Below are 26,748 nucleotides of genomic sequence, written 5' to 3'. Positions count from 1 at the left end.
CAATGACACCACCGACAGAAGGAAGAAAGGAAGGAAGAATGAAAGAAGGAAGGAATGGAGGGAGGAAAGAAGGAAGGAAGGGAGGGGGGGAGGGAGGGAGGAAGGAAAGAAGGAAGGAAGAAAGGAACTTTGAGGAGAAGAAAGGGGGAGAGGAAGATCAGCTTTGTCCATCTGACCTTGTGCATGTGTCCAAATAATTAGTGCTTTCCAGAAGCAGAAGAAGGATATCTTAAAGAAAGAGCCTGTCCTGAGACAAGGGGAAGGGAGCAATTGGGAAAATGTTCTGGGCACAAAATGTGCTTGCGAAGGAAAATATCTATTTTAAGGATGGTCACTGGCTTTAACGGGAGCCTCTGAGAAAATCCACACTTTGTTTAAAGGGATGCTAAACATTGATGTCACAACGGTCCAGAATAAATAAGCCAACTTTGAGATCACCAGGCCCAATTGATAAAAGACAGTGTATCACCAAGAGTGATAAGATGTGTTAGGTGTTGGAACCACTCATCCTAAGGTGAACTGGAGTGAAACCCTAACTTTCCATCATAAACCCGTGCTATGAGAGCCACCCTTGCATCGCTATCCCATGTCTGCAATCTTGCAGTCTTAGCTTTACTAATATTCACTGTCTTGCTCTCTACCATGATGTGTCCTACACATCAAATGAGAGGCTTGGATCTCTCACTTGGCTTTTTCCACTCAAGACTGGAGCTTTATCACTCGAGCCACAACTGCACTTCTGACTTTTTGCTAGTTAATTGGAAATAAGAGTGTTATGGGTGTTTCTACCTGGCTGGCTTTGGATGACGACCTCAAGAGTAGCTAGGATTACAGCACCTGGCTCTAAAATTCTTTGTAGTGACATCATGAAACTTGGTACTCAAGGACCCGGAAGAGGCTTCCCAGGGCATCATCAGCTTCAGTATCATTTGCATACCTAATTCTGTTGCCATGTCCCTTTCTTGGAAGGTTCAGGCCAGGGCAGGAAGCCTGGGGGCCTCCCCCCACAAAAATCCCCCTTGGCAGCAAGCTCCCACCAAAGGTCCCTACAGAATAATAGCATGCGGCCTCTAGAGGCCAGACAATGCACAGCACACTTGTCAGGGGTTCCCTTTTTGATATGGTTGCCAGGAATCAATCTTGCAGGCCACTTCCCACCCAGTCTAAAGAAGAGCTCATTTCAAGGGACAGAAACCTTTCCTCTTGGGTGCTTCATCATGGTTAATCTCTCTCTCCTTTTCCTCCCCCTTTCCCTTTCCCCTCTCTCCCTCCCTCCTTTCCTTCATTCCTTCCTTTTCTTCCTCCTCCCCCTCCTTCCCCCCCCCCCCCCAATACAGGGCTTATATGCACTCTTACTTGGATTTCTGTACTCAAGGCTGACACTCTGCCATTTGAGCCAAATCTCTACTTCCGACTTTTGGGTGGTTAATTGGATGGGTAGTTAATTGGAACCAAGAGTCTCACTGACTGTTCTGCCCAGGCTGGCTTCTAACCATCTTCAGACCTCAGCCTCCTGAGTAACTAGAATGACAGCTGAGGGCTGCCAGAGACCAGCTTAATTAATGTATATCCTCCCTCCCTCCCTCCCTCCCTCCCTCCTTCCCTCCCTTCCTTCCTTCCTTCCTTCTTTCCTTCCTTCCTTCCTTCCTTCCTTCCTTCCTTCCTTCCTTCCTTCCTTCCTTCCTTCCTTCCTTCCTTCCTTCCTTCCTTCCTTCCTTCCTTCCCCCCCCCTCTCTCTTTCTCTCTTTCTTTAGGTTCAAGACTGGGACTCAAACTTGGTACTTGCCACTTTCACTCACAGGCCAGTGCTCTACCAACTGAGCCAAACCTCCAACCCCTAAATGTATATCTTAACTGCTTCTTATTTTTTTTTTATTGTATTAACCCTGGGCACTATCCCTGAGCTTTTTTTGCTCAGAGATACTCTACTACTTGAGCCACAGCTCCACTTCTAGCCTTTTCTGAGTATTTTATTAGAGATAAGCATCTCATGGACTTTACTACCTAACTAGATTCAAACTATGATCCTCAAATTTCAGCCTCCTGAGTAGCTAGGTTTAAGGTTGTGAGCCACCAGTGCCCAGCTTAGTTACTGTGTATCTTAACTGCCTTTCTTAATTTCCTCCCTTTGGAAGGAAGTTGGGTAGAAATGACAAATGTCAATACTGACACATTGTATATAATCCAAGAGTTAAACTCAGCTTGGGCCAGTCCCAGCGCTGGGCCCTGGTGCCCAAAGCACCACATAGCCCTTCCATGGCTCTGACATGGGACCATGCAAAGTCTAAGGGACTCACTTGGCACTTCTGACATCCTGGCTCTCCCCTGGCTCTTAATTGTCCCCTCACCCCACCCTCCACCATGAGACGTTTGCCACTGTCAAAGCCTCATCTTCCAGGTGGAGAATGGCTGCACAGAGGGTATAGCCACACATGCCCTCCTGGACGCTTGGCTGGGTAGGATGACACCTCCCCACACTGATCACTTAGCCTGGCAAGCAGGCGGCTCCAGTCTGCCCTCCTGTCTACCCCTCTGCATCTTGCTGTAAGATTTGATGAGTTAATGCAGTATGAGTTATTCAGAAATCAATTGGTTACTTCCTTCTTTTCTCTCTCCTTCCTTCCTTCTTCTTCTTTCTTTTCTTTTCTCTTCCCCTCCATGCCTTCTTTCCTCCCTCTGTTCTCTCCTTCCTCCCCCTTCCCTTTCTCCCCTCTCTTCTCCACTTTATTCCTTCCTCCTCCCCTGTCCCCTTTTCATGGGCTTCACAGAAAGTCCTAAAATGGTGACAACTTGATTTCTTCCTCATTAGAAGTGCAGCTGAGACTTCGTCCCTGCACCCTGAGTTCCTGTTTTGCAAGAGGAATTATGTTTTTATGTTTCAAAGACAAATTTCAGAGAAGTTACCAGTAGGCTGAGGAGACAACCTCGAACAAACTTTGTTTTCAAAGTCTGGACTACAGGAACAAACCCTTGGCTTCCTTCCTTCCAGATGTGGCTTGCAGACATGTTTTGTTTGGGTTTGTGAAGTCTCTCTTAAAAGATGAATTAGCTGTCAACACCCGTGAGTCAGAAGATTGTAAGTGAAAGTTAGAGTGCCTGGCAAGTCTCAAAACTGGGAACTGGATTGACACTGGGCACGCACATTCTGTGTGAGGGCTGGCTGAGGGGCCAGGGGCCAGATGCTCCATCCCAGTCCCCACTGTCCCCCATCATCCTGCCTGGCCCCTGGAGACCCCCAGATAGCTAGCTGGGCCCATCAAGCTGGGTTGTCCCCAAAGGGTGCAATGATGACAATGGCTTTTAGTTAAAGGTAATCTCCCTCCCCCCCACCCCTACCCCATGGCCATGGGGCTTGAATTCAGGGCCTGGGAGCTGTCCCTGAGCTCTTGCTCAAGGCTAGCACTCTGCCACTTGAGCCACTTCCAGGTTCTTGGTGGTTAATTGGCAATAAGAGTCTCAAGGACCTTCCTGCCTGAGCTGGCTTGGAATCATGCTCTTCAGCAGCCCGCAGGAGTAGGTAGCTCCTCAAAGGGATGACACCAGAATTCATACTAATCTTGGGAATTGAGGACTTGAGACTTGATTGGATTGGATTAAGCAACAAAATGAGAAGGGAAGCCATGCTAGTGGTGGCTCACAGCTGTAATCCCAGCTGCTTAGAAGGCTGAGCTCTGGGGATCCTGATTCAAAGCCAGCATAGATAGGAAAGTCCATTAGATGCTTCTGTCCAATAAACCTGCAAAAAGCTGGAAGGAGAGCTATGGCTCAAGTGGTAACATGTTAGCCTTGAGCAAGAAAAGCTAAGAAACAGTGCCTAGTCATTGACTCATGGATATACAAAGCTTTTCCCATGGGTAACTCATTTGGTTGGGACTAGAGCCCTGTTGAGTTTAGCAGCACAAAATACAATTCGGTTTGCTAGATTCCAAGTCTCACATTGGGTTCTATGTCCCACATTGCCTCTTCAACTGCCAACCGTCAGGCCAATAGGCACCTTTCTTCTCATTTCATAGGTGGAAAAATTAGTCTCAGAGGGGACAGAACTGTTGGAAGCAGAGCTTTCTTCATGAGATGCTCGTCCATCAAAGTTACATGAGCTCACTGAGAAAGGAAACAAGAGGCTAGACCCAGGAAAGACTGTGTATGTCCAGTTATGTGCACCTGGGGTATGATACACAGAAACAAACACCCTTGCAAAAGGTTCTCAGCTCTCACAGCTAAAAGACTACAGGGAGGAAGGTAAAGGAGAGGCTAGTAAGATCCTGACTGTGGTAGAATATCCCTAGTCTAAGGCCTGCTCCTCAATTCCAGGCCATTCAAATCTGTCTCAAGGCTTCCCTCTCCTAGTCATCCTTTTCCTCGTGGCCCTCCTTTTCCTGTGACCCTACAGAGAAAAATCCCTTCTCAACTTCTTTTCTCAAGGAGAGCTCACCTTTACCCAAACTTGAGTGCCTATCACAGCTGCCTAGGGTGTTTAAAAAAAACACCCAAAAACCCTTCCCATTAAATCAGACCATACAGGGTAGGACCACACCACTGAACTTTTTATCGTCACCAGGGGCCTCTGATGTGAAGCTCAAGTGATAATGACTGTCTTATGCGGCCAGATTGGAGTTTCATGTCCTTTCGGTGTTAGACTAGAAGGGAGTCCCATGACAAGATGGCCAGTGCTCACAGAGGACAGCTATCTAAATTGAGGAAGGTCACAGTGTCAGGACAGCAGCAAGGCTCCTGGTTTGTCAGAAGTGGTGGGAAGAGATTTAGAAGAGCAAAAAGTAGAGCAAGCTGATATATTTGTTGTTGCTGGGTTTTTCTGTGTTCAGGAATGTGACCTTGGAGCCAAATAGTCAATAGTAGTTCCCTAATTCTTTTGGGGGTCCATCCTGATTTGAATGAAACCTAAGAATCCTTTTTCAAGAAGACTAATCTTCTTGAAGTTACCCTGTACCCACTTGTGATATTTAATTCTATGAATTAACTTGACTAGAACACAGGGTGTCCAGGTAGGTAGTTGGTCAAACATTATATTCTGTTCAGGTATTATTGGATGTGATTAACATTTAAATGGATAGACTAAGTAAAGCAGAGTGCCTTCCCTATAAATACTCACCTTTCAACATACCTCTGTTTCTCCTTTTTATTACAGTAAGAGATAATACCAACCAGGGGAAGTAGTGGCTCAAAGTAGTAAAGCACTAGCCTTGAGCTGAAGAGCTCAGGGACAGTGCTCAGGCCCAGAGTTCAAGCCCCATAACTGACAAAAAAACCCAAAAACCCACCAGAGTGGAGCAAATCAGTTGGTATTTGTCAAGTGTTTTCACCGATCCTTGGAAAAAGGAAATATTCTTATTGACTCTTTTTTTTGCTGGTCCTGGGGCTTGTACTCAGGGCCTGGGCTCTGTTCCTGAGCCGATCTGTGCTCCAGGCTGGCACTCTACCACTTGAGTCACAGCACCACTTCCATCTCTGGCTACTTTTTCTTTTCTTTTTTTTTTTTTTTTGCCATTCCTGGGCCTTGGACTCAGGGCCTGAGCACTGTCCCTGGCTTCTTTTTGCTCAAGGCTAGCACTCTGCCACTTGAGCCACAGCACCACCTCTGGCCATTTTCTGTATATGTGGTGCTGGGGAATCGAACCAAGGGCTTCACGTATACGAGGCAAGCGCTCTTGCCACTAGGCCATATCCCCAGCCCCTCTTATTGACTCTTTATTTAACCACAATAATTTGGTGCCACACCTTGGCTCTTCTTACTACTTTCCCATTGCCCAGCTCAGCGACCTGTAAGGGGGCAGGGCCCAATACAAGCAATGTGGCTGTCTGTTGTTCACCAGGTCCTCACTATGGGCAGCTGGATTGGAGACTGGCAACTTGGATGAGTGCAGGGGTGGTCCTGCCAGCTCCAGTGTCCACCTGCATCTGTAGGAGTTCAGCCAGGCTCGCTAGGCCCCCCTCCCCACACTGACCTGAGCCCTCCATGGCAGCCTGTGGGGTTTGTGAGGAGGATGTGGTTGTCTCAGGAAGAAGAATGGAAAGCAGCGTGGTTGTTTCTCTACACAGAGGTTCTGCAAAATAAGAGGCAGGTAGTGAGGGCGAGTGGTGAGTACAGAAAATGTGCACCTGTGCAACATAGCGTGGCTCTCAGGGGACCAGTGTTCTAGTGCGCATGAGGAAAGTCGGCATTTAAATAAGAAACAAACTCAGGGCCTCATGCTTGCTGGCTGGTGCACTACCACATGAGCCATGTCCTCAGCCTTGATTTTTGCTGGCTTATTGGAAATGGAATCTTATGAACTTTTCTTCCTGGGCTGGCTTCAAACCACATCCTTTGGATCTCAGCCTCCTGAGTAGCTAAGATGACAGGTGGGAGCCACCAGGGCCCAGAAATAGTGCCTCAGCTGGCAGAGCACCAGCCATGAACAAGAAAATCAAGAGTTATAGCATGAGTGTTACTGGACCTTCAGCTTATTGATGGTGGACTGTGGGACTTGTCTGCCTCCTTACTCATGTGAGCCAATCCTGCAATAAATTTCTTTTCATTTATGTGCATAACCAGTGGATTTTGTTTCTCCAGAGTACCCCACCTACTCTGATGCTTAACAAGCCTCCTTATCCACAGGCTCCCAGGGGAGACCCTGGAGACTACGTCTGTACCTAGGCCGAAAGACTAAAAGGTGGGAGTGATTCTACCATGAAAAGAAAGCATCCTTCTCACCTGTCCTCTGGCCCATTTAGTTCTTGTTCCCAGAGAGGGTGCACCTCAATCTGTGGCCAACATTAAACAAATTCAGATTTTGCATTAAAAAAAATCACAGTCTGATCTGGATACTAGTGGCTCACACCTGAAATCCTAGCTATTCAGAAGTCTGAAATCTAAGGATCGAGGTTAGCCTGACTAGGCAAATCTGGAAGGCTCTTAACTCCAAAACCAGCAAAAATCTGGAAGTGGAAATGTAGCTCAAGAGGTAGAGCATTGGGCATTGAGTGAGAAAACTGAGCAAAAGCTTGAAAACTGTGCAACAACCCCCACTCCATAAAAGATTTTAAAAAGAAGCAAGGAGACAGATATAATGGTGAAAATGACATTGTGCTTCGTCACACTCACAGGGTAATCACTTTGGTCACCAGTGGTGGCTTACTGAACTCAGGTCTCATCTTGGACAACCCAGGCTTCCATGTCAGCTTGCTGCTTTTGTGCCACAAAATGATGGGCAAGGTGCTGACCAATCAGATAGAATGCACACTCCCCTCCCTTGCCCACTTTCATGGTAACCACAGAATGCAGCCTTGTAGGACAGCAGGTTATCAACCTCTGCCAGCTGAAGAAGAGCCTCAGCAGCTAGCATAAGCATGGATGCTATCAACGGGGACTATAGCCTCTCACTTCTACCCCTGGAAGCGTCCATTGGTCATTTCATTCATTCACACTGTGTATTATAACCACAAGGAGAAATCTGGGTCTTCACTGGAGACTGCCTAAGGGGGTGGATCCATCCATCTATCCAACAAATATTTATAGAGTTCTTCTATAGGGCAGACAATGTTCCAGGTCCTAGTGATACAGCAGCAAGTGAAAATAAGCAAAAATACCTATTTTTATAAAGATTGTACTAAGGATGCCAACAGCCAACTAAATAATTAAATTGTTTATTAGAGGATGATGAAGTGTTTAAAAAATCACTCAGAGACAATCACATGCAAGGGGTTCTTGCTAATTACAGTCACCATGCTGTGCAAAGTATCTCATCTAATGTATTCCTTCTAAGTAAAACTGTCAATATGTCATCTCCCTGACCCCCAAATGTGTGCATCATGTTTGAAAGAGTAACCAGGGAGATTTTCACAAGAGGTGACATTTGAGTGGGATATAAAAGAGATAAGGAGCCCGGCACCAGCGGCTCATGCCTGTAAACTCAGATACTCAGGAAGCTGAGATCTGAGGATTATGATTGGAAACCAGCCTGGGCAGGAAAGTCCATGAGATGCTTATCTCCAATTAACAACCAGAAAACTGGAAATAGGGCTGTGGCTTAAAGTGGTATAGTGCTGGCCTTGAGCAAAAAGAGATCAGGGACAGTGCCCAGGCCCTGAGTTCAAGCCCCAGGACCAACAAAAATAAATAGATAGATAAATAAATAAATGAGACAAGGGACACTATGCCATATTTACAGGAGAAATGTCCCAAGCGAAGAAAACAGCAAAGTCCTGAGCAGGGTGGGTGCCTGGCTTGCCACTCTTCAGGGGACAGTACCAGTAGGGGAGGGGGTTGGGAGTTAAGTCTCCATAGGCTTGGTCTCTGCACAGCTTAGGGTAGTTTCAAGATCATCTTTTCCAGGGGGCGGTGGCTCATGCTTGTAATCCTGGCTACTCAGGAGAATGAGATCATGGTTCAAAGCCAGGTTGGGCAGAAATGTCTGTGGGGCTCTTATCTCCAGTTAACCAACAAAAAGCTGGAAGTAGAGATGTGGCTTAAGTGGTACAGCACCAGCCTTGAGTGAAAAAGCTAAAGGACAGGATGAGGCTCTGTGTTCAGGCCTCAGTACTGGTGTGCACATGTGCACGCATCCCCCCCTCCCCCCCACCCCCAGAGTCTTCACTTTTCTTGACAGAGGGATGAGATCAAAGGTAGCATGAAACAAACAAATGAAGACATCAACCAGTCAACTGGGGACCAGAGAGCATGTGTTCTCTTTTAAATCCAGAACATTGGCAAAAAATAAAAAGACCAAGAACCCACTTTAAGGGGGGTGGGGGAAAGCAAAGGGGAGTGTGTGGCTGGTGTGTGATAACCTGGGGCCGGGACAAGGCTGGTTAGAGGAAAGAGGACTTGGAGGAGCCCAGGGGTCCTGGCTGGAGCCCAGGCCTGCCCCTGCCTTCCAGCACCCACCTCCATTTCCAGCTCCTAGTCAGTCTGCCTCAACAGCAGACTGTACCCCCAAACTTCCCAGCACTCAGCACACAGAGCCTGTCACTTCCCCGTGTGGGTCCTCCTGGTATTCCCCTCACATTAGACCCCCCTCCCCCATGTTTCATGGGCAGATCAGATCTTGTATTCAGCCTGTACCCCAGCAAAGCTCAAGAGGCTCAAGGAGAGGGCTAGGGAAGGAAGGACCCTGGCCTTCCTTCCAGTGGTTGTTTTCCTCCCTGGCTGGGAAGGAAACACCTGGCAGGGAAGAAGTGCGTGTGTGTGTGTGTGTGTGTGTGTGTGTGTGTGTGTGTGTGTGTACATCAGCATTGTTCCCAAGACCTGAGTGTAAGGGACCTGGATGCTGAGTGAAGAGTGTGAGGAGGGGTGGGTGCTTCTGAGCCACATCAGCCAGGTGCCTTCTGGGAAACAGTGTGGGTGGATAGGGGGAGCCACAGGCCCTAGTGAGGGGCGGAGGAGGCACAGCACCAGTAGCCACACAGCCAGCCTTCAGTCTGTCCTGTCACTAGGGTCATTTGGGCTGGTGGCTATACTTGGCTACTGAGGCTGCTCTGCCTTGATTCCATCATCTTTAAAGGAGACTTGCTTGCAGCATTTTCCTCCAATCTCCAGTTATCCACCAAAAAAGCCAGCAGTGGTACAGTTCAATTGTTAGAGTGCCAGCCTTGAGCAAAAAAGCTCAAAGGAAAGTTCTCTAGCCCTGAGTTCCAGCCCCAGTACCAACACACACACACACACACGCACACACGCACACACACACACACACACTTAAATAAAATAATACGAACATACAGCATGCAGCTGGGAAGACTTTCCTTTATAAGACTGCCATGAAGATGAAGTCAGCTGATACTTGAAACTCACATGGAGAGCAGGGAGCCTAGCTCCAGTGGAAGAGCTCCTGCTTAGCAAGTGCAAGGCCCTGAGGGCAATCCCTTGTGCAGAAGAGGAAGAAGATTAAAGAGAAGGAAAAGAAGAAGGAAGAAGAAGAAAGAAGAAGGAGGTACAGTAGGAGAAAGAAGAAGGAGAAGGAGAATGAGGAGAGAAGGAAGGAGGAGGAGGAAGAAGAAGAAGGAGAAGAAGAAGAATATGAAGAAGAAAGGAGGAGGAGGAAGAGAAAGGAGGAGCAGGAGAAGTAAAGGACAAGAGGATGATTATTTAGAGCTCAAGAGCAGAACAGGCCCTTGTGGCCTGCATAAATACCTCTGGGCATCACAAGGAACCTGTGGCCCAAAGCCTGGCCTACACATCTGCTCTCCCTGCCCCCTCTAGCTGGGGTGCCTCTACCTCCTGTCTGCATGCCAGGCCCACCTTCTTTCATAGTGGCATTCAGAAGTACATCCCAGAGTCTTTTTCTGACCTTGCACCTGACCACCACCCCCCTTTCCACTTCTGCACAGCCTCATTTCCCTAGGCCCCCTATTGCATTTTGCTTTCTGCAATCATGGCTATGTCTCAACTCCCAGTGCAGAGGTCAGCTCCTCAGGGGCAAAGGCTATGTCTTTATCAGGCTCTGAGACGGCCACCCACCCAGATGCCTCATCCACATACATGGAGAACATCAGCTAAGCCAGCATGCAATCACTACCTATCCAGGAGAGGGATGGACAGAGCATGCCCAAGAAGGGACAGAGATGGGGCCCCAGGAGATTCCTTTTGAGTCTGCTGCTTGCTTAGCCACTCTGTCATTTTTGACAAGTTGCTTCATTCCTGAGCCTGGGTATCCTGACCTAGAAAATGGACATTAAAAACATTTCCCTCCATCCTGGCATGGGAGTCTCATACCTGTACTTCTAGCTACTCAGGAGACAGATCTGAGAATAGCAGTTCAAAGCTAGCCTGGGCAGAAATTTCTATGAGACTCTTATCTCAGTGAACCACCAGAAAGCCCAAAGTAGAGCTGTGGCTCAAGTGGTAGAGTGCCAGGCTTGAGCAAAACAGCTAAGGAAGAACACTTAGGTCCTAAGTTCAAGTCACAGCATTGGCACCCCCCCCCACCATTTATCACTAGAGAGAATCAAGTGGAATAAAAAGGCATTTTCTACATCATGGCACAGGTAGAATTGGATCTATTGTCATTGACAATACAAGATCTCAGAGAGGCTCCTTCACAGGGTCCTATGCTCTTTCGATTATTTGAAAACTATCTGAGCAAGCACAAAATACCCACCACATTTGGGGGAAACTCTTCTCTGAAAGGCTGACCCATGGAGCCCTGCACTTGGCAAACAACCTGGGGTCTACTCCCCACCTGTTGCCTTGGCTCAGCTCTGTTTCTTCCAGCTCCCCGACAGATACCTCCACTCCAGCCACCACCTACCTCGATGTGGCTTCTCTGCTCCCCAAATCCTCCAGTCATTGAGCTCCCTGAAATTCTGCCCGGTGACCCCCAACAGCTTGGAGGGGCCAGCTGTCTTGGAGGAGTTAGCCTTTCTGTCCAGATCTGCAGAGAAAAAGTCTTGTGTTGCACCCAGTAGCCCTGTCCCTCCTCTTCCTTCCCCCTCCCTTTCCTCCCTGTGGCTTTCAAAGCTCCTCCCCATGAGGCCAACTAGCTTCAGGGTCTTTTCTAAAGAAGCCATTGTGGTCACTTAGGTTCTTCATTCTGATTTTTGCTGTCAAACTCTGTGGGAGGGACGGGGCAGCCACCTGGCCTTGCACAGGTGCTGATGGGGTTGAGACACAGAGACCCCCCACCTCCACCCCAGCTCTGCTCCACATCAGTGCTTCTCACTCTAAGCCTATCTTTATTCGTAAAAAATAATATACAGCCAGGCTCCAGTGGTTCACCCTTCTAATCCTAGCAACTCAAGGGGCTGAGATCTGAGGATTGCGGCTCAAAGCCAGCCCAGGCAAGAAAGTCTGTGAGACTCTTCTAAATCCAATTAACCAGCAAAAAGCTGGAGGTCTAGCTGTGGCTCAAGTGATGAATGCTAGCCCTAGGCATGAAAGCTTTGTGACAGTGGCCAGGTCCTGAGTTCAAGTCCCAAGATTGGCATTAATAAAACAACTAAAGTTAATTTGATTTTTAAAGTCAATCTTCATTTAGTGATAATGACTTTATAATAAAACTGTAAGATACTGACTGACATTTGATAGTTTAAACAAAACGTTGTTCACGTAAAAAATCATGTTTAGCATGGAAAATTTAATTGGAAAATTCATAGTTCACAGCTTGAGAATATTATTACTTTATTTAAGATACAAAACAATGGGGTTAGAGGCATGGCTCAAGTGATAGGACACCAGCCAACAAGCCTAAAGTGTCAGATACCAAGTTCGAGTCCTGATTTCCAACCCCTCAAATTCACAGTTAGGCTTGAGAGTTAGTACTATACATTTTTATAGTTAGTATTATAATTTTTTTTTTGTTAATAAGATGTACTTGAGGGACTGGGAATGTGGCCTAGTGGTAGAGTGCTTGCCTAGCATGCATGAAGCCCTAGGTTTGATTCCTCAGTACCACATAAACAGAAAAAGCCAGAAATAGCGCTGTGGCTCAAGTGGTAGAGTGCTAGCCTAGGGCAAAAAAGAAGCTCAGGGACAGTGTTCAGGCCCTGAGTTCAAGCACCAGGACTGGCAAAAAACAAAAAAACAAAAAAAGATGTACTTGAAATAACTGGTTCTGATGACGAATCAATTGATATTTTATTGTATAATCAAGGCCCATTGGTTTTTTTATGCTGCCTGATAATCAGGTATCTCACAAATAATTTAAATGACAGAGATCTAGTTGAAAATTCATTTGGAGAAATAAAATAAAAAGCATGAGCTGCTTTGATTTCCATTTTTAACAACAGACATAAGACATATCTATATTTTATACTTAATTTTTTTTGTACAAAAGTCAAGACCTAAAGTATGTTTCCCCAAGAGAAAAATTCTAATGTTAAAACTTCTTTTGAAAAAAAAAAAAAGCCAGGTGCTGGTGGTGCACACCTACAATCCTAGTTACTCAGGAGGCTGAGATCTAAGAATGGTGGCTCAAAGTCAGCCCACGTAGGAAAGCCCATGAGACTCTTATCTCCAATTAACCACCAAAAAAGCTGGAAGTGGTGCTGTGGCTCAAATGGTAGAGTGCGAGCCTTGAGCAAAAGAAGTTCATGGTGGGTTTCTGTCACTTGTATCCAGTGGTGCTTTGGGGTGGTAAAATCATTGATCTTTATCTGCAGGGCCTTTAATTGGGTTTTAAACTGGGTCCCCTTCATTTTACAGGAATATGTGTATGCATGTGTGTGTGTGTATATGTGTGTATGTGTGTGTATGTATGTATGTATAAGCAGGGGGAGAATAGCCAAGAAATGTAAATCATTTATTCCATGGCTCTGCCTCCCTCCCATAGGTCTTTCTTTTCTGTTGCTGTCATATGACTAGACTGACATTCTATCTTGCATCTTTGTATTGTTGTTCTTAGATCCCAGCCTGCCTTGTCCCTCACTCTCCCTATAATGAATTCTGGGAGAACAGTGGTTAGGTGTTTCTTATTCACTGTTCTACCCATCACAGAACAAGAGATTGTTGAGTGTGCTTAGCTATTCAATAAAGCAAATGGATGAATGAATGAACAAATGAAGAAATTAATGGAGGAATGAGAGAATGGAGAGATGAGTCAATGAGGGGGATGATTGAATGGATGAGTGACTGAGGTGAGTGACTGGGGAAATGTGTGAATGGGGGAACGAGTGAATGGGAGAGGAATGAATGGGGGAATGAGTAAGTGGGGGGAGGAGTGAATGGGGAATGAGTGCATGGGATGAATGGAGAAATGAATAAATGGGGAATAATTAAATGGAAGAATGAGCAAATGAGGAGGTGTGAGTGGATGGAGGGATTTGAATGTAATGAATAAGCCCGGGACAGGATGAAGGACCCAGATCTCATCCCTGTAGCCTCAGCAGGAGTTGAGCAGCTCTCTGTTCGCCCCCCACCCCCCAACTTAGCCACCCCACTGCAAACTCTGATTATCAGCATTGATCTAACTGAAATAGAAAATCACGAGTCAGTGCTGGCTTCTCTTGCTCTTCTTATCACCCGGCTTCCCTGAAGTAGCTTTGGGCGTGGACTCTATGGTTTTCTCTCCTCGAGTGACCCAAACTCTGTAGCTCCCAGTTCCTCCTTTCTTGATTTTTTTCCATGGAATTGAAAGTGCATTTAGAGTACTTCAGTTCCTTCTAGCTCCATCTCCTAGTTTTTTTTTGTTTTTTTTTTTTTTTGGCCAGTCCTGGGCCTTGGACTCAGGGCCTGAGCACTGTCCCTGGCTTCTTCCCGCTCAAGGCTAGCACTCTGCCACTTGAGCCACAGCGCCGCTTATGGCCGTTTTTCTGTATATGTGGTGCTGGGGAATCGAACCTAGGGCCTCGTGTATCCGAGGCAGGCACTCTTGCCACTAGGCTATCTCCCCAGCCCTCCATCTCCTAGTTTTGACATCCAATAATCTCCCAAAATGAGAAGGACCCCAGGTTGGTCAGATCTGTTCTTAGAAAATGGTGAGAATATAGGGTCGGGCATGGAGCCATGTGCCTGCAACACCGGCTACTTGGAAGGCCTAGGTAAAAGGGTCATGGCTATAGGCTACAGTGGTAAACATTAGCAAGATCCAATCTGAAAAAGAACTAAAAAGCGCAAAAGGACCGGGTACATAAGTGGTAGAGCACTTGTGCCTAGCCCTGAGTTCAGACTCCAGTTGTAAGTCTATAAAATGATGATAACAGGTCAGAAAACAGCTTTATAACATATTTTACTTCCTTTAAACAATATAGTTACAGAGATGGCTAAAAAAAGAATTGAAGGCTCACATCCCTAATGGAGGTGGGGCTGGAAGCAGGGACACCCAGTGTACTCGCTACACAGGAAGACCTTCAGGCTGTGCCACTGGGATGTGGCATACTGATAAGTACTCCTGCTTCTGGGGCACCCTATCCAACCTCCACCCACTTTACCCAGTGAAACTGGACAAGTCTAACTCTAAGCAAATAGTTCCTAAGGCATGGTCCCTGGATCAGCAGCATCAGCATCACTTGAGAATTGGTTGGTGATTAGTACTGCCTGCTGTGGCTATGGAAAGGGAAGAACAGTATTGAAAGTGGAATTTCCCTTCTTTTACTTCCAGCAGTGCAGGTCTGTGGATTATGTGTGCAGAATAGGAATTTGCTGGGGGTAATAATGAAGAGAAGCATGCTTACAATTAGTATCCGCTGAGCCGGGCAGCAGGCCATGGAGCTTCTCAGGACAAGTTGAGGTGCCCAGGCTTCCTGATCTGTGTAAAGTACACACTCACTGTTGCCTTCCAGCAAAGGAATTCCTACCAGGACGAGGGACAGGCCTGCAAAGCCACCTTTACCCTATGCAAATGTTCTGGCCTCCATGCGTATATATGTGCTTGTGCACGCAGGTGTTCATGCACAGGTACACATACATACACACACAGGAGACATATCTCCAAAAGCTAGAAAAGTCACCAGGCTGGGCTCCTCTTCTGGAATGCCTCTAGCTGTGTGACCCTCCTCTCTGGACCTCAGTTTCCCCCTTTGTGACCTGGGAGAGTGTGTTTGCAGAGGCTCCTCAGCTTCAAAGTCTCTCAAAGGATCCTGGTCGGGTCTTAAAGATTCATGGCTCCAGTTTTGCCCTGAGAAGCCTCTGGACCATGGCTGTGAAAGGCCCCGCTCCATGGGGGTGGGGGCTGGGAGTGGGATCCCCTCTGTTCCCTTTTTCTCCTGTCCTCCAGGGACCACATCAGGACAGTTAGTTCTCAGGGCAGAAGCTACACTCAGGTTCCCTTCCTGACAGCCAGCCCTTGAGCCCCACCAGACCTCTCCCAGGCACTTCCGGCCTCCTCCAGCCCCACCCCACCCCTTCCTCACTTCCCAGATGGAAACTGCCAGAGCTCCTTTTGAATTACATTCCAATGAAGCCATCCTTCTAAGACATCCCTGTGAACTTTGTCTCCCTGTCTTCCCGAGGCTCACTTTACCCACCACTAGGTGCCAGTGGTTGAGAAGGGGTTAATGGTTAAGAACAGGGGCTAGAGCTTGGTGCCAGTGGCTCACTCCTGTAATCCTAGTTGCTCTGGAGGCTGAGATGTGAAGATCAAGGTTTGAAGTCCTTGAGACTCTTAGCTCCAATTAATCACTAAGCAAATGCTGGACATGGAGCTGTGGCTTAAGTGGTAGAGCACTGGCCCTGAGCAAAAAATAAAAAAGCTCCAGGATAGTGCCCAGATCAAGTCCCAGCCTCAACACACACACACACACACACACACACACACACACACACACACACACACACACACACACCAAGGACTCCAGAGTTGACTGTGGGCTGGAACCCTGTTTGATGGTTTGTTTTTTAAGCTTACCTGTGTGACCTTGGACAAGTTACTCCACTTCCCTTTCTCTGTTTCTCCATCTGTAAAATGGGTCTAACAGTACCCATTGGGCCTGCAGTACCTGTGAGGTTCAGCTCAGGTGAGCTGACGTGAATGGGAAATCCCAGCTCTGCAGCTGGCTAGCACACAGGAAGTGTGGGGAGTGTTTTCAGGTCTGGCCAGGTTTCTGGACTGGCCAGGTCACTGTCACTAGTACAGTCTTGATTTATAAGACCCCTCAGAGGAACACAGCCACAGCCAGCTTACCCAGGATTACACACTCAGGTCTCAGGGACACACATACTTGCACGTGCACAATGTATGGAACAGAGAGAAATAAACAGCTGTACTTGGGGACAGTTTGCCCCCCAAGTTTGCCCCCAAGTTTGCTTGTTCTGCCCCCCAGAGGGAGGTGGAGGACAGGTGCTGGGGACAGGTGCAGGTGCCAGGCATCTGGTACCCTGGTTTTACTGGCAGGGTTGGAGGAAAAGAGAGATTCAGAAAGGTGGGGGAAGAAGGTGAATTGTCTCCAGGGGAGCTGAGAGCCTTCCCTTCCCCTTCCCCTTCCCCTTCCCCTTCCCCTTCCCCTTCCCCTTCCGGTGTTGAAGTAGGAGATGCCAGTGTCAATGAGGGAGGGGAATCTGACAAGACAGTAGGGGGCTGGGGACCACTCCTCATCTCCTGTCTCCTGGAGATGCCAGGACTGGAAACTTCTCTGCTCCTCTGCTTTGAGCCCTTCTGGGGAGGTTGTGGGCTTCCCTGCTTGGGGTGGCGGGGAGCTTGAGGGATGGGGTTGGGGATGCCCCCAAAGGAAGCATGGAGCTGCCTGAGGGAAACAAACAGAAGCCCCAGCCATTGTTTCTGGAGGAACCTCCTCTTCAGGAAGGCTCCAAGCTGGCCAAGGGACTTGGCTTTCTGCTCCCAGGGACCCCTGGGGCCTGTGGGCTTCCTTCCACATCACTTCCTCTCACATCCCCTCCCCTTTCAGAGTGAGAAAACAGGGCTTGGCAGGGCTGGCTACACCAGGTCACAAAGGGGTGGCAGTTCCGGTTCCTGCCAGGCCTCCCTATTGTCAGTCCCAAAGGTCACCTCTGCTAGCCAAGGGAGCAGAGCCACTATAAGATCCTGCAGTTTGCTACAGGTGCAGAGGAAGGTTCTAGAAGTGGGGGTCAGGGAGCACTCCATTTTATAGCCCTAACTCTGGGATACTCAGTGCATGACTTGATTTGGGTTCTCTAACTGGGTCCCATCCAGCCTTCTTGGAAGCAGACACTAGCAAAAGGGCAACTTTCCCATCGCCCTAAGTCAAGGTAATGTCCCTGCCAGGGATGGCAAGGCTACCTATGTGGTGTTAGCCCTAGGGTAGCATTGACTCCACTGTGAACTGCATGGGCTTCAAGTCTATTGCCGGTTCCTCCTCTGCCCATGGCCAAGTAGCCCTGTGGAGGAGGTCTAGCTTGAAGAAGAGTATGAGGAGATTAGCAACTCAGCTCCACCCACCCCACCCCACCACCCCCCGCTTTCCTTTTCCTTGCCAACAGCCAAGACCTAACTGGAATTCTAGTGCCAGGGCCCCAGTACTTTCCTCAGGACTCATGGACTAGATGAGAGATTATGGCTTAGAGCCCTTGTAGCTTTGGCCTTTGTCTCATGAACTGGTTCACAGGTCATGGTGGGCCTATCTAGGCTGTGCACCTGATCTTACAGGTGCTCATCCAAGCCTGGCCATTGATTAATGCCTAAGTTTGGCCTAAGTAATTTTCCTATAGTGGGTGATACTAGCCAGGGAAGTGGTCTCTACTTTCATCATCCATCAGAATTACCAGGGGGAATTTTTATGTGTGTGTCAATCCTGGGGCTTGAATTCAGGGCTTGTGTGCTGTCCCTACGATTTTCTTTGTTCAAGGCTAGTGCTCTACTGTTGGGGGCTGCCCTTCCCCCAGCCCTGAGACAATGGGAGGGGGCCCCTCCCACCTTCCGGCCTCAACCGGAAGAGGAGCCCCCTGCCCCTGGGAGGCTAACACGTGCGTGCCACCATGATGGGGTTGTCCCGCCCACAAAGGAAGTTTCGTGATGTCACTTGATGGACATGGTCCTTAGCCTATGACTGGCCCTTTGGCCAGCCCCCTTTCTTTCCTGCCATTGCCTCTATATAAATGCCTTTCCCTATTAAAGTTTTTGAGACGCATCCCACCACCGCAGCGTGTCCCTGATGCCTTCCTTTTCGCCCCCGCTCTTGGTAACATGTGAGGGGACTGGGGGGAGGGGAGGCTTCAGCAACCTTTCCTCAACTTAGCGCATGTCCATGTGAGTATGCCTTTGGCCTTCCGCCGGCGGAGGGCAAGGCCGAGTGCTCTTTCATAGATTTAAGGGTTCACCATTCTCCCCGTGGGATCGGGGAGAAGGGGATCGTTCAGATCCCGACACTCTACCACTTGAACCACACCTCTGGTCCAGATTTTTGGTGGTTAATGGAGATATAAGTCTCATGGACTTTCCTGCCTGGGTTGACTTTGAACTTCAATCCTCAGATCTCAACCTCTCAAGTAGCTAGGATTACAGATGTGAGCTACTGGTACGTGGCAAGGGTACTTAAAAATATGTGGATATTAAAGTTCTATTTCTCAGAGATTCTTTTTTGGTCAGCTTGAGCTGAGACTCAGGCTTTATTCTTTTGCAAAAGATTCTTAAATAAACCAACCATCTCAAACATATTTTTCTTACTTTCTTAGATGCACGTGTGTGTGTGTGTGTGTGTGTGTGCGCGCACGCCAATACTGGGGCTTGAACTGAGGACCTACATTGTCTCTTAAGCTTTTTTGTTCAAGACTAGCACTCTACCCCTTGAGCTACAGCTCCACTTCCAGCTTTCTAGTCATTAATTGGGGAGATAAGAGTCTCAATGGACTTTCCTGCCTCAGCTGGCTTTAAACTTAGTCCTTAGATCTCAGCCTCCTGAGTAGCTAAGATTACAGGCATGAGCCACCAGTGCCTGGTGTTAGAATTTTTTTTAATAGAGATTTTTAGCTGTTTGCAAGAATCACACTATGACTTGAAATGAATGTTTACTTTACAGCCATTGAGAGAAATGGTCTATAAATGTCAGGTAAATTTGTTAATGGTATTGCAGCTTCTATATATCCTTGCTAGTTTTTTGTCTAGTTATCAAGAGTGGGACTTTTGGTGAATTATTTATTTTTTCCTCTCAAGTTTATTCATTATTCACTTAATATATTGTTGGACTTTATTATTAGGTGTGTAATTCTATCTTATTTGTGGATTTAATACATACGTTTTTGACCAAGGCTACCAAATAAATAAATAAATAAATAAATAATACATATGTAAATAAATATGAAAAGACATTTCAAAAACAAAATTTTAATCTCCACTGTGTGTTACTCAGCTCAGATGATGTGGAGAAAATTCTCAGTCAGTCTCGTGTCAGTTGTGTGATCTGTTGAGTGTTAGCTTTCCTTAATTTTGTGAAAGTACACTTCCCCCAGAAAACCAAAAGGTGCCTAAAAAAAGCAAGGTTAAATGGTGGTAATCCCTCCAAACCAAAAATGTATATGTAATGTGCTTAACTTAAGTGATAAGGTGAAAATGTTAGATTTGCTGAAAGACAGTCTACCTTGAGCAGCATGATGGGAAAAGCGAATCACATACCTGCAGTACAGTGCCGAACATGGAGCATCATGAGCATGCTCAACGGTCCCCTTGGAGATATATACTAGTGGGGACCAAAAAGTGTCTACTGTAATTATGTTCTTGGCGTATTTTATGTCATTATGAAATGCCAATCTTTGTCTTTGTCTATGGATATATATATATATATATAATATAATTTTTTTTGTCAGTCATGAGGCTTGAACTTGGGGCCTGGGCAGTGTCCCAGAGCTTCTTTCTTCATTCAAGGCTATCATGCTACTTGTCTAGTGGTTAATTGGAGATAAGTCAAGTCTCATGGATTTTCCTTCACCAGGTTGGCTTTGAACCATGATTCTCAGACCTCAGCCTCCTGAGTAGCTAGGATCACAGGCATGAACCACCAGTGCCTGGCTTCTGGTAATATTTCTTAAGTCTATTTTATTTGGTGCTAACATAGTAGTAATATTATCCCTCCTTGTTGCTCTGTGCCTGGTGCATGTTTTCTACCTTTTCATTTTCAACACTTTTGTGCTTTGAAGATGTATCTTTATATACAGCATATAGTTTGTCTTTCTTCCCCAGGGTTTTACCCCTGATGTCACTGTTATTGATTTTGGTACCATGGGTATTATATCTACGTTTATTGGAACTAGGGAAGGGAAAGGGAACATCAAAATGGAGAGACAAAGGTTAAAAGAGGAACCAATGCAACAGCAATACTTACAAAACTCTATGCTGTAAACCAACTGTACAACTCATGGGGAGGGTGAGGGAGAAGGGGAGGGGAAAAGGTGGAAGAAAAATGAGGGAGGATGTAACAAGTTTGATAAGAAATGTACTCACTGCCTTACATATGAAACTATAACCCTTCAGTACCTCATGGTGACAATAAATAAATCCATTAAAAAACCAAAAAAATTCAAACTGACAATCTCTGTCTATGGAGCATTTCATCCATCCACATTTAATGCAAGTACTTACGCTTTCAAGCTAGGGAGGGCAAGCAGCCAGTTTGAAATACATCTAGAACATTCTAGTCCTGTTTACAAAGCTTGCTTTCAGAGAAAAACTGTTTAACCAGAGCCTAATGGACTGTGGCTTCACAAGAGACCAGAGACTTCCTTTTACTGCGGAAAGGTCAGTATTTCACTCTAGCCCACTCTAGCCTTCCTGTGGGAGCAAGCTTATATCTACTGTTGCCTTCCCTAGCCATCCCTCCCTACCTAAGGGAGGGAAATTGAGAAACATGAAACTCCTTTTTGAAAACAAAAAGGGGTCAGACGCTCTAAAATACCTACTCATAGGACCATAGACACCTGCCCTTCATATGCATACTACCACATCAACAGATTGTTGTATAACCGGACAACAGAAACAAAACAAAGGATACCTGAAGAAATGCTAGCCTCTGACACCTACAATCACAACAAACACAGCCCAGCTCCTGAGAGATAAATGTAAAGCCTCATGCTAATAATTGCCTATGTCAGTTCCTTTGAATCAGTACACTAGGTTGGCTTTCTTTTTTTTTTTTTTTTTGCCAGTCCTGGGGCTTGGACTCAGGGTCTGAGCACCGTCCCTGGCTTCTTTTTGCTCAAGGCTAGCACTCTGCCACTTGAGCTACAGCGCCGCTTCTGGCCATTTTCTGTATATGTGGTGCTGGGGAATTGAACCCAGGGCCTCATGTATACGAGGCAAGCACTCTTTGCCACTAGGCCATATCCCCAGCCCACTAGGTTGGCTTTCAATCAAAAAAATTACAAGCCATCTTCAAAGACAAAACCAACCAATAAAATAGAAACAGTGTGAAGGGGCAAAATAAGCATCAGAACTATATTAATAAGTGGCAAGGATCTTGGAATGATTAGACTTAGAAGTTAAAACAGGGGCTGGGGATATGGCCTAGTGGCAAGAGTGCCTGCCTCGGATACACGAGGCCCTAGGTTCGATTCCCCAGCACCACATATACAGAAAACGGCCAGAAGTGGCGCTGTGGCTCAAGTGGCAGAGTGCTAGCCTTGAGCAAAAAGGAAGCCAGGGACAGTGCTCAGGCCCTGAGTCCAAGGCCCAGGACTGGCAAAAAAAAAAAAGAAAAAAAAAAAGAAAAGAAGTTAAAACAACTAAATTAATATTCTAAGGGAAGTGTGTGTGTGCACGCACGTGTGCATGCACGCTACTCCTGGGATTTGAACTCAGGGCCTGGGTGATGTTCCAGAGCATTTTTGCTCAAGGCTAGTGTTATACCACTTGAGCCATAGCTCCACTTCTGGCTTTGTGGAGGTTATTTGGACATAAGAGTCTCATGGACTTTGCTGCTTGGGCTGGCTTCAAACTCAGATCCTTAGACCTCAGCCTCCTGTGTAGCTAAGATTGCAGCCAGGAGACAATGGCATTCAGCTTCCAAGGGCTTTAATGGGGGGAAAAACAACCAAACAAAAATCAACCAACAAATACAGGCAACACACAAAACCATGTACAGTAATATAAATGGAAATGGAAACTCCAAGAAAGAATCAAGAGGAAGTACTAGAGAGCAAAAGCATAGTAAACAAAATGAAGAATGCCTCTGGTGGACCCATCAGCTGTAATCCACAAAGGAATGAGAATGTTGGAAGGAGATAGAAACAGAAGAAATATTTGAAACAATAGTGATTAATTAAGGATTTCCCCAAATCAATAACGGACATCAAACCACAGATCTAGGAATCGTTGAGAACAGACATACAGAAACAAAAACAGAAACATCTATAATTAGATGAAGTAATGCATATTTATAGTCTCAGCTACTTGGGACACTGAGTTAGGAGAATCTCTTGAGTCCAGATGTTCAAAGCACACAGGCACCAGGCATAACCTCAAAATGTAAACCTGCTTTGATATGCAGGCAGGATATCTCACCTAGGCCCAGCTGTAAACAACCCTTTGTGGGCCAAAGGAAAGGCCCCAACTTCCTAGACCTAGTGGCACTTTCAATAATCTGCCTCGGGCTGGGGATATAGCCTAGTGGCAAGAGTGCCTGCCTCGGATACACGAGGCCCTAGGTTTGATTCCCCAGCACCACATATGCAGAAAACGGCCAGAAGCGGCGCTGTGGCTCAAGTGGCAGAGTGCTAGCCTTGAGCGGGAAGAAGCCAGGGACAGTGCTCAGGCCCTGAGTCCAAGGCCCAGGACTGGCAAAAAAAAAAAAATAATAATCTGCCTCATTGCTCAGACCCCATATATAAGCCTGGTCCCAAATTCACCCCCTTGAAGAATCTCCAATCCCGTGGGAAGTCTGTGCCCCTAGCTGTTTCTCAGTGAACAGTCTTTGCCTGTTGGTGATTGAGTCCAGCCTATTCCTTTTCTGTTCTCCATTTTCCCAACACCATGTCTGCATGTGTTCACTCTTCTTCCCTCCCTTTCTGTGCCCATCTTCCACCCCACCCCTGCCTCCAAATGACCACAAAAATCCCCAAAGCAAAAACAAAAACCATCAATATTCCTACCAACAACCCCCACCCATTTCCATTTTCTGGAGCTCATTTTGGTAAATAGTATTTTAAGTGTTTAGAGGAGTTATACTTTGCATTCCTGTTCTAGGGGCATCTTCTTTTAAACTGATTGTGTTGTCCAGTGTCCTGTATAGGTTATCATGTCCAGTTATATTTTATATCTAGCTTCTACATATGTGAGAAAACACGCATCATTTGTCTCTCTGAGCTTGGCTTAACTCTAAGTCCATATGATCTGAAATTTGAAAAGCATCTTGAGGAGCACTGGTGGCTCATGTCTGTAATCTTAGCTATTCAGGAGGCTGAGATCTAAGGATTGTGGTTTGAAGCCAGCCAGGGCAGGAAAGTCCTGGAGACTCTTTATCTCCATCCAACTCCTGAGAAAAAGCCAGAAGTGTCCCTGTGGCTCAAGTGATGAGTGCTAGTATTGAGCAGAAACAGCTCAGGGACAGCGCCCAGGCTCAGAGTTCAAGCCCTAGGACTGGGACTTTAAAAAAAAAAGGGGGGGGGGTATCTTGTGTGAGCACTGTAAAATTTACAGACACTTAACCATAACTCTAGGTATAGAATTCGTTGACAACTGCCATTCCTCTTTCCCTCTTGCCCCTCAAGACTTTAAAGATGTCATTTTACTATCTACCAGCTTCAATTGTTTTGGAAGTTGAGAAAGAAACTGGATTAATTGTTAGGGCTTTCTTTATCTCTTTCTGGCTGTCTTTAAGATTTGGCACTGTGTGTGTGTGTGTGTGTGTGTGTGTGTGTGTGTGTGTGTGTGTATGTGTTGAAAAATGAAACTGTAATCTTTCTCCCTTTGAGAGCACCCACGCGGTGTTAGGGTATGCCCCTGCCTTTCTGCGTGTCGGCTTGTCTGCTTGACTGCTGGCTTACACAATAAAGCTCTGCTATGTTTTCTTACTGTAGGTTTTATTCATCTTTTTCTCATGAATTTCCTCTTTCTGTCCAATGCAGGGTTTCATCAAGTGTTTAGTTTTCAGGCTTATGTGGTCTCCTCAGACAGTAAGCATTAATCTTGAAAACTAGAGGGACAGTGGCCAGACTTCCTGTAGATGGACCCACAATCCAGCTTTGTCTCCTATTTTTCTTAGGATTCCTCTAAGATTATGGAAATAAAATCAGAGGGAAGGTAATTTTCATGAGACTTTATGTGATCCGGTGTGAAGTTTAAGGAGCTGATTGAGTCCATTCATGGGATGATGTGCCTTATGGGCCTTGCCCAGCTGAATATTGGCAGAAGAGATACTGCTTCATATCTAGGCCTTGGCCCATTCACCTGCCTGATTCTGGTTTGCCAGTCCAGGGCAAAACCCACAGAGAACACCGGGACCCCACCTGCGGCTCGGAATCAGGGCACTCCTACCACGACAGCACCTCTTCTCTCTCACAGCGTGATCCAAGTCCAAAGGCAGTCCCAGGTGCAAAGAGTCATGAATGAGCTCTCAGTTGCACAGTGGGTGCAGGAGCCTAGTTACCATCAATTAGTGGGAGGAGCCTCAGGCCCACTCAGTTCTGGGGCTGGAGGACAGGAAATCCAATTGTGGACTTGTATAGGATTTTTGTTGTTGCTCAGTGAGACAGTGAATCCTGTGAGGCTTAAGTGGAATGGTATCAGGGAAAATTTAGCAAATATTTCTTTCCTTCCCTCCCTCCCTCCCTTCCTTCCTTCTTCCCTTCCTCTTTCTTTTTTTGTTTTTTTTTTTTGCAACCCCTGGGTCTTGAACTCGGGGCTTAGGAGCTGTCCCTGAGCATCTTTTGCTTAAGGCTGGCACTCTACCACTTGAGCCACTTATAGCTTTTGCAGAATAGTTTATTGGAGATAAGAGTCTCATGAACTTTTCCAGCTGGCTTTGAACCACAATCCTTAGAGCTCAGTTTCCTGAGGAGCTAGCATGACAGGCATGAGCCACTAGGGCCTAGAGAGCAAATATTTAGTTTTTGTATAGTAGAAAATGACAAAAAGAGCAACAATGCAACCCTTCCCACAAGAATCTGCTATAAATGAAGTGGTATGTGTAAACTGTCCAAACAGCAGCTAATTGTCACTCAGCAAAATAACCACAGGTCATTACGTATGAGACAAATCAAGTTTTATTGGACAATAATATTAAATTCCATGCATTCTTTCCTGGACATCTGTTGATCACACAGTAGAATAACACAGTAGACAAAAAAGATGTATTAGACCAGGTGCTGGTGGTGGCTTACGCCTGCATAACTTAGCTACTTAAAAGGCTGAGATCTGAGGATCATGGTTTGAAGCCAGCCTGGATAGACAAATCTGATAGATTCTTTTTCCCAATTAACCAGCAACCAGTAAAAAGCTGGAGATGTGGCCTTGAGTGAAAGCCAAGTGAGGACATGAGGCTGAGTTCAAACCCTAGTACTAGTGCAGGCATGTGCCATTCTTTCAGCACCTAGAGAAAATACAGATGACTAGGATGAGGGAATAGGGACATGATGGCTCTGTCCTCTTCTCTCCTTTAGAGTAGGATTTTATGGACTCCTATCATCCCAAGACCTTTGAAGCAGGAGCACAAGAAGGAGGGGCTCTGGATGGGACACAGCATTATGCTTCCACAGTTTCTTTCCCTTCCTTGGACCAGTGCAAGTCCTGTCCAGCCATCCACCACCCTGGCCATGTAGATTTGTGTCAACTCCTCTCACTGCTTCAACCTGATGGGCTTCCACTTTAGCTTATCACATTCCATCATGTGCTGGGAGTTTTCTATGAATGATTTCTATGATATTCCCCGCCCCCCCAAAAAAAAATCAGGCACAAGTTCATGATGCCAGTCTCTTCATCCTCTGGACAGAGGAGGCTGGAAGAGGAGGCCTACCCCATAGTTGATGGCCCAGAGCCCAACACATTCCCTTATATGTCAATTCCCTGTTTCCTCTGCTCCTGCTGTGTGAAACTTGAGAGGCCAAGTGTTCTGTACACGTGTACCACACAGAAGATGGAATGGGGCGGCACTGAGACCAGCCTGATAGAGAGGGGGTGGTGAAGGGCAAACAACACCCCAGCAGCCCTCCCTCAACCTTGACAAAGGCAAGTCCTTCTTTAGAAGATACAACTGATTGCTCCTTTCCCACTCATGCTGGCTTCTGTCTCATCTGTGCACTGGGAAGGATTACATGAAGAACTTCCCAGAGGCAGTCAGAGTATCACAGTGGCCAAAGGCAAGGAATTTGCACTGGGAGTAAGGCACCAATCTTTCCTGAGCACCCACTGTGAGGCACTGGGGGAGGTGCTTCTGTGGACACTTGTGAACTTTTTTTTTAGTCAGTTGTGGGTCTTGATTCAG

The 26,748-nt window shown here is 46.6% G+C and overlaps 1 protein-coding gene across 1 annotated transcript in view; it reads right to left on the bottom strand.

The window, feature by feature from the left end:
• The window catches only part of Pik3r6 (phosphoinositide-3-kinase regulatory subunit 6), a 36,043-nt gene extending 29,989 nt beyond the window's left edge, over positions 1 to 6,054 (bottom strand). The window contains exon 1 of the mRNA XM_048366129.1: positions 5,964 to 6,054. Coding sequence (XP_048222086.1) covers positions 5,964 to 5,976 — 13 coding nt within the window. The 5' untranslated portion in view covers positions 5,977 to 6,054. The remainder of the gene's footprint in view (positions 1 to 5,963) is intronic.
• Positions 6,055 to 26,748: the final 20,694 nt, after the last annotated feature.

The sequence above is a fragment of the Perognathus longimembris genome, chromosome 17 (genome assembly GCF_023159225.1).
Source record: "Perognathus longimembris pacificus isolate PPM17 chromosome 17, ASM2315922v1, whole genome shotgun sequence".
Taxonomy (NCBI): Eukaryota; Metazoa; Chordata; class Mammalia; order Rodentia; family Heteromyidae; genus Perognathus; species Perognathus longimembris.
Note: the sequence above shows the minus strand (reverse complement) of the source record. Positions and strands in the feature narration are given on the sequence as shown.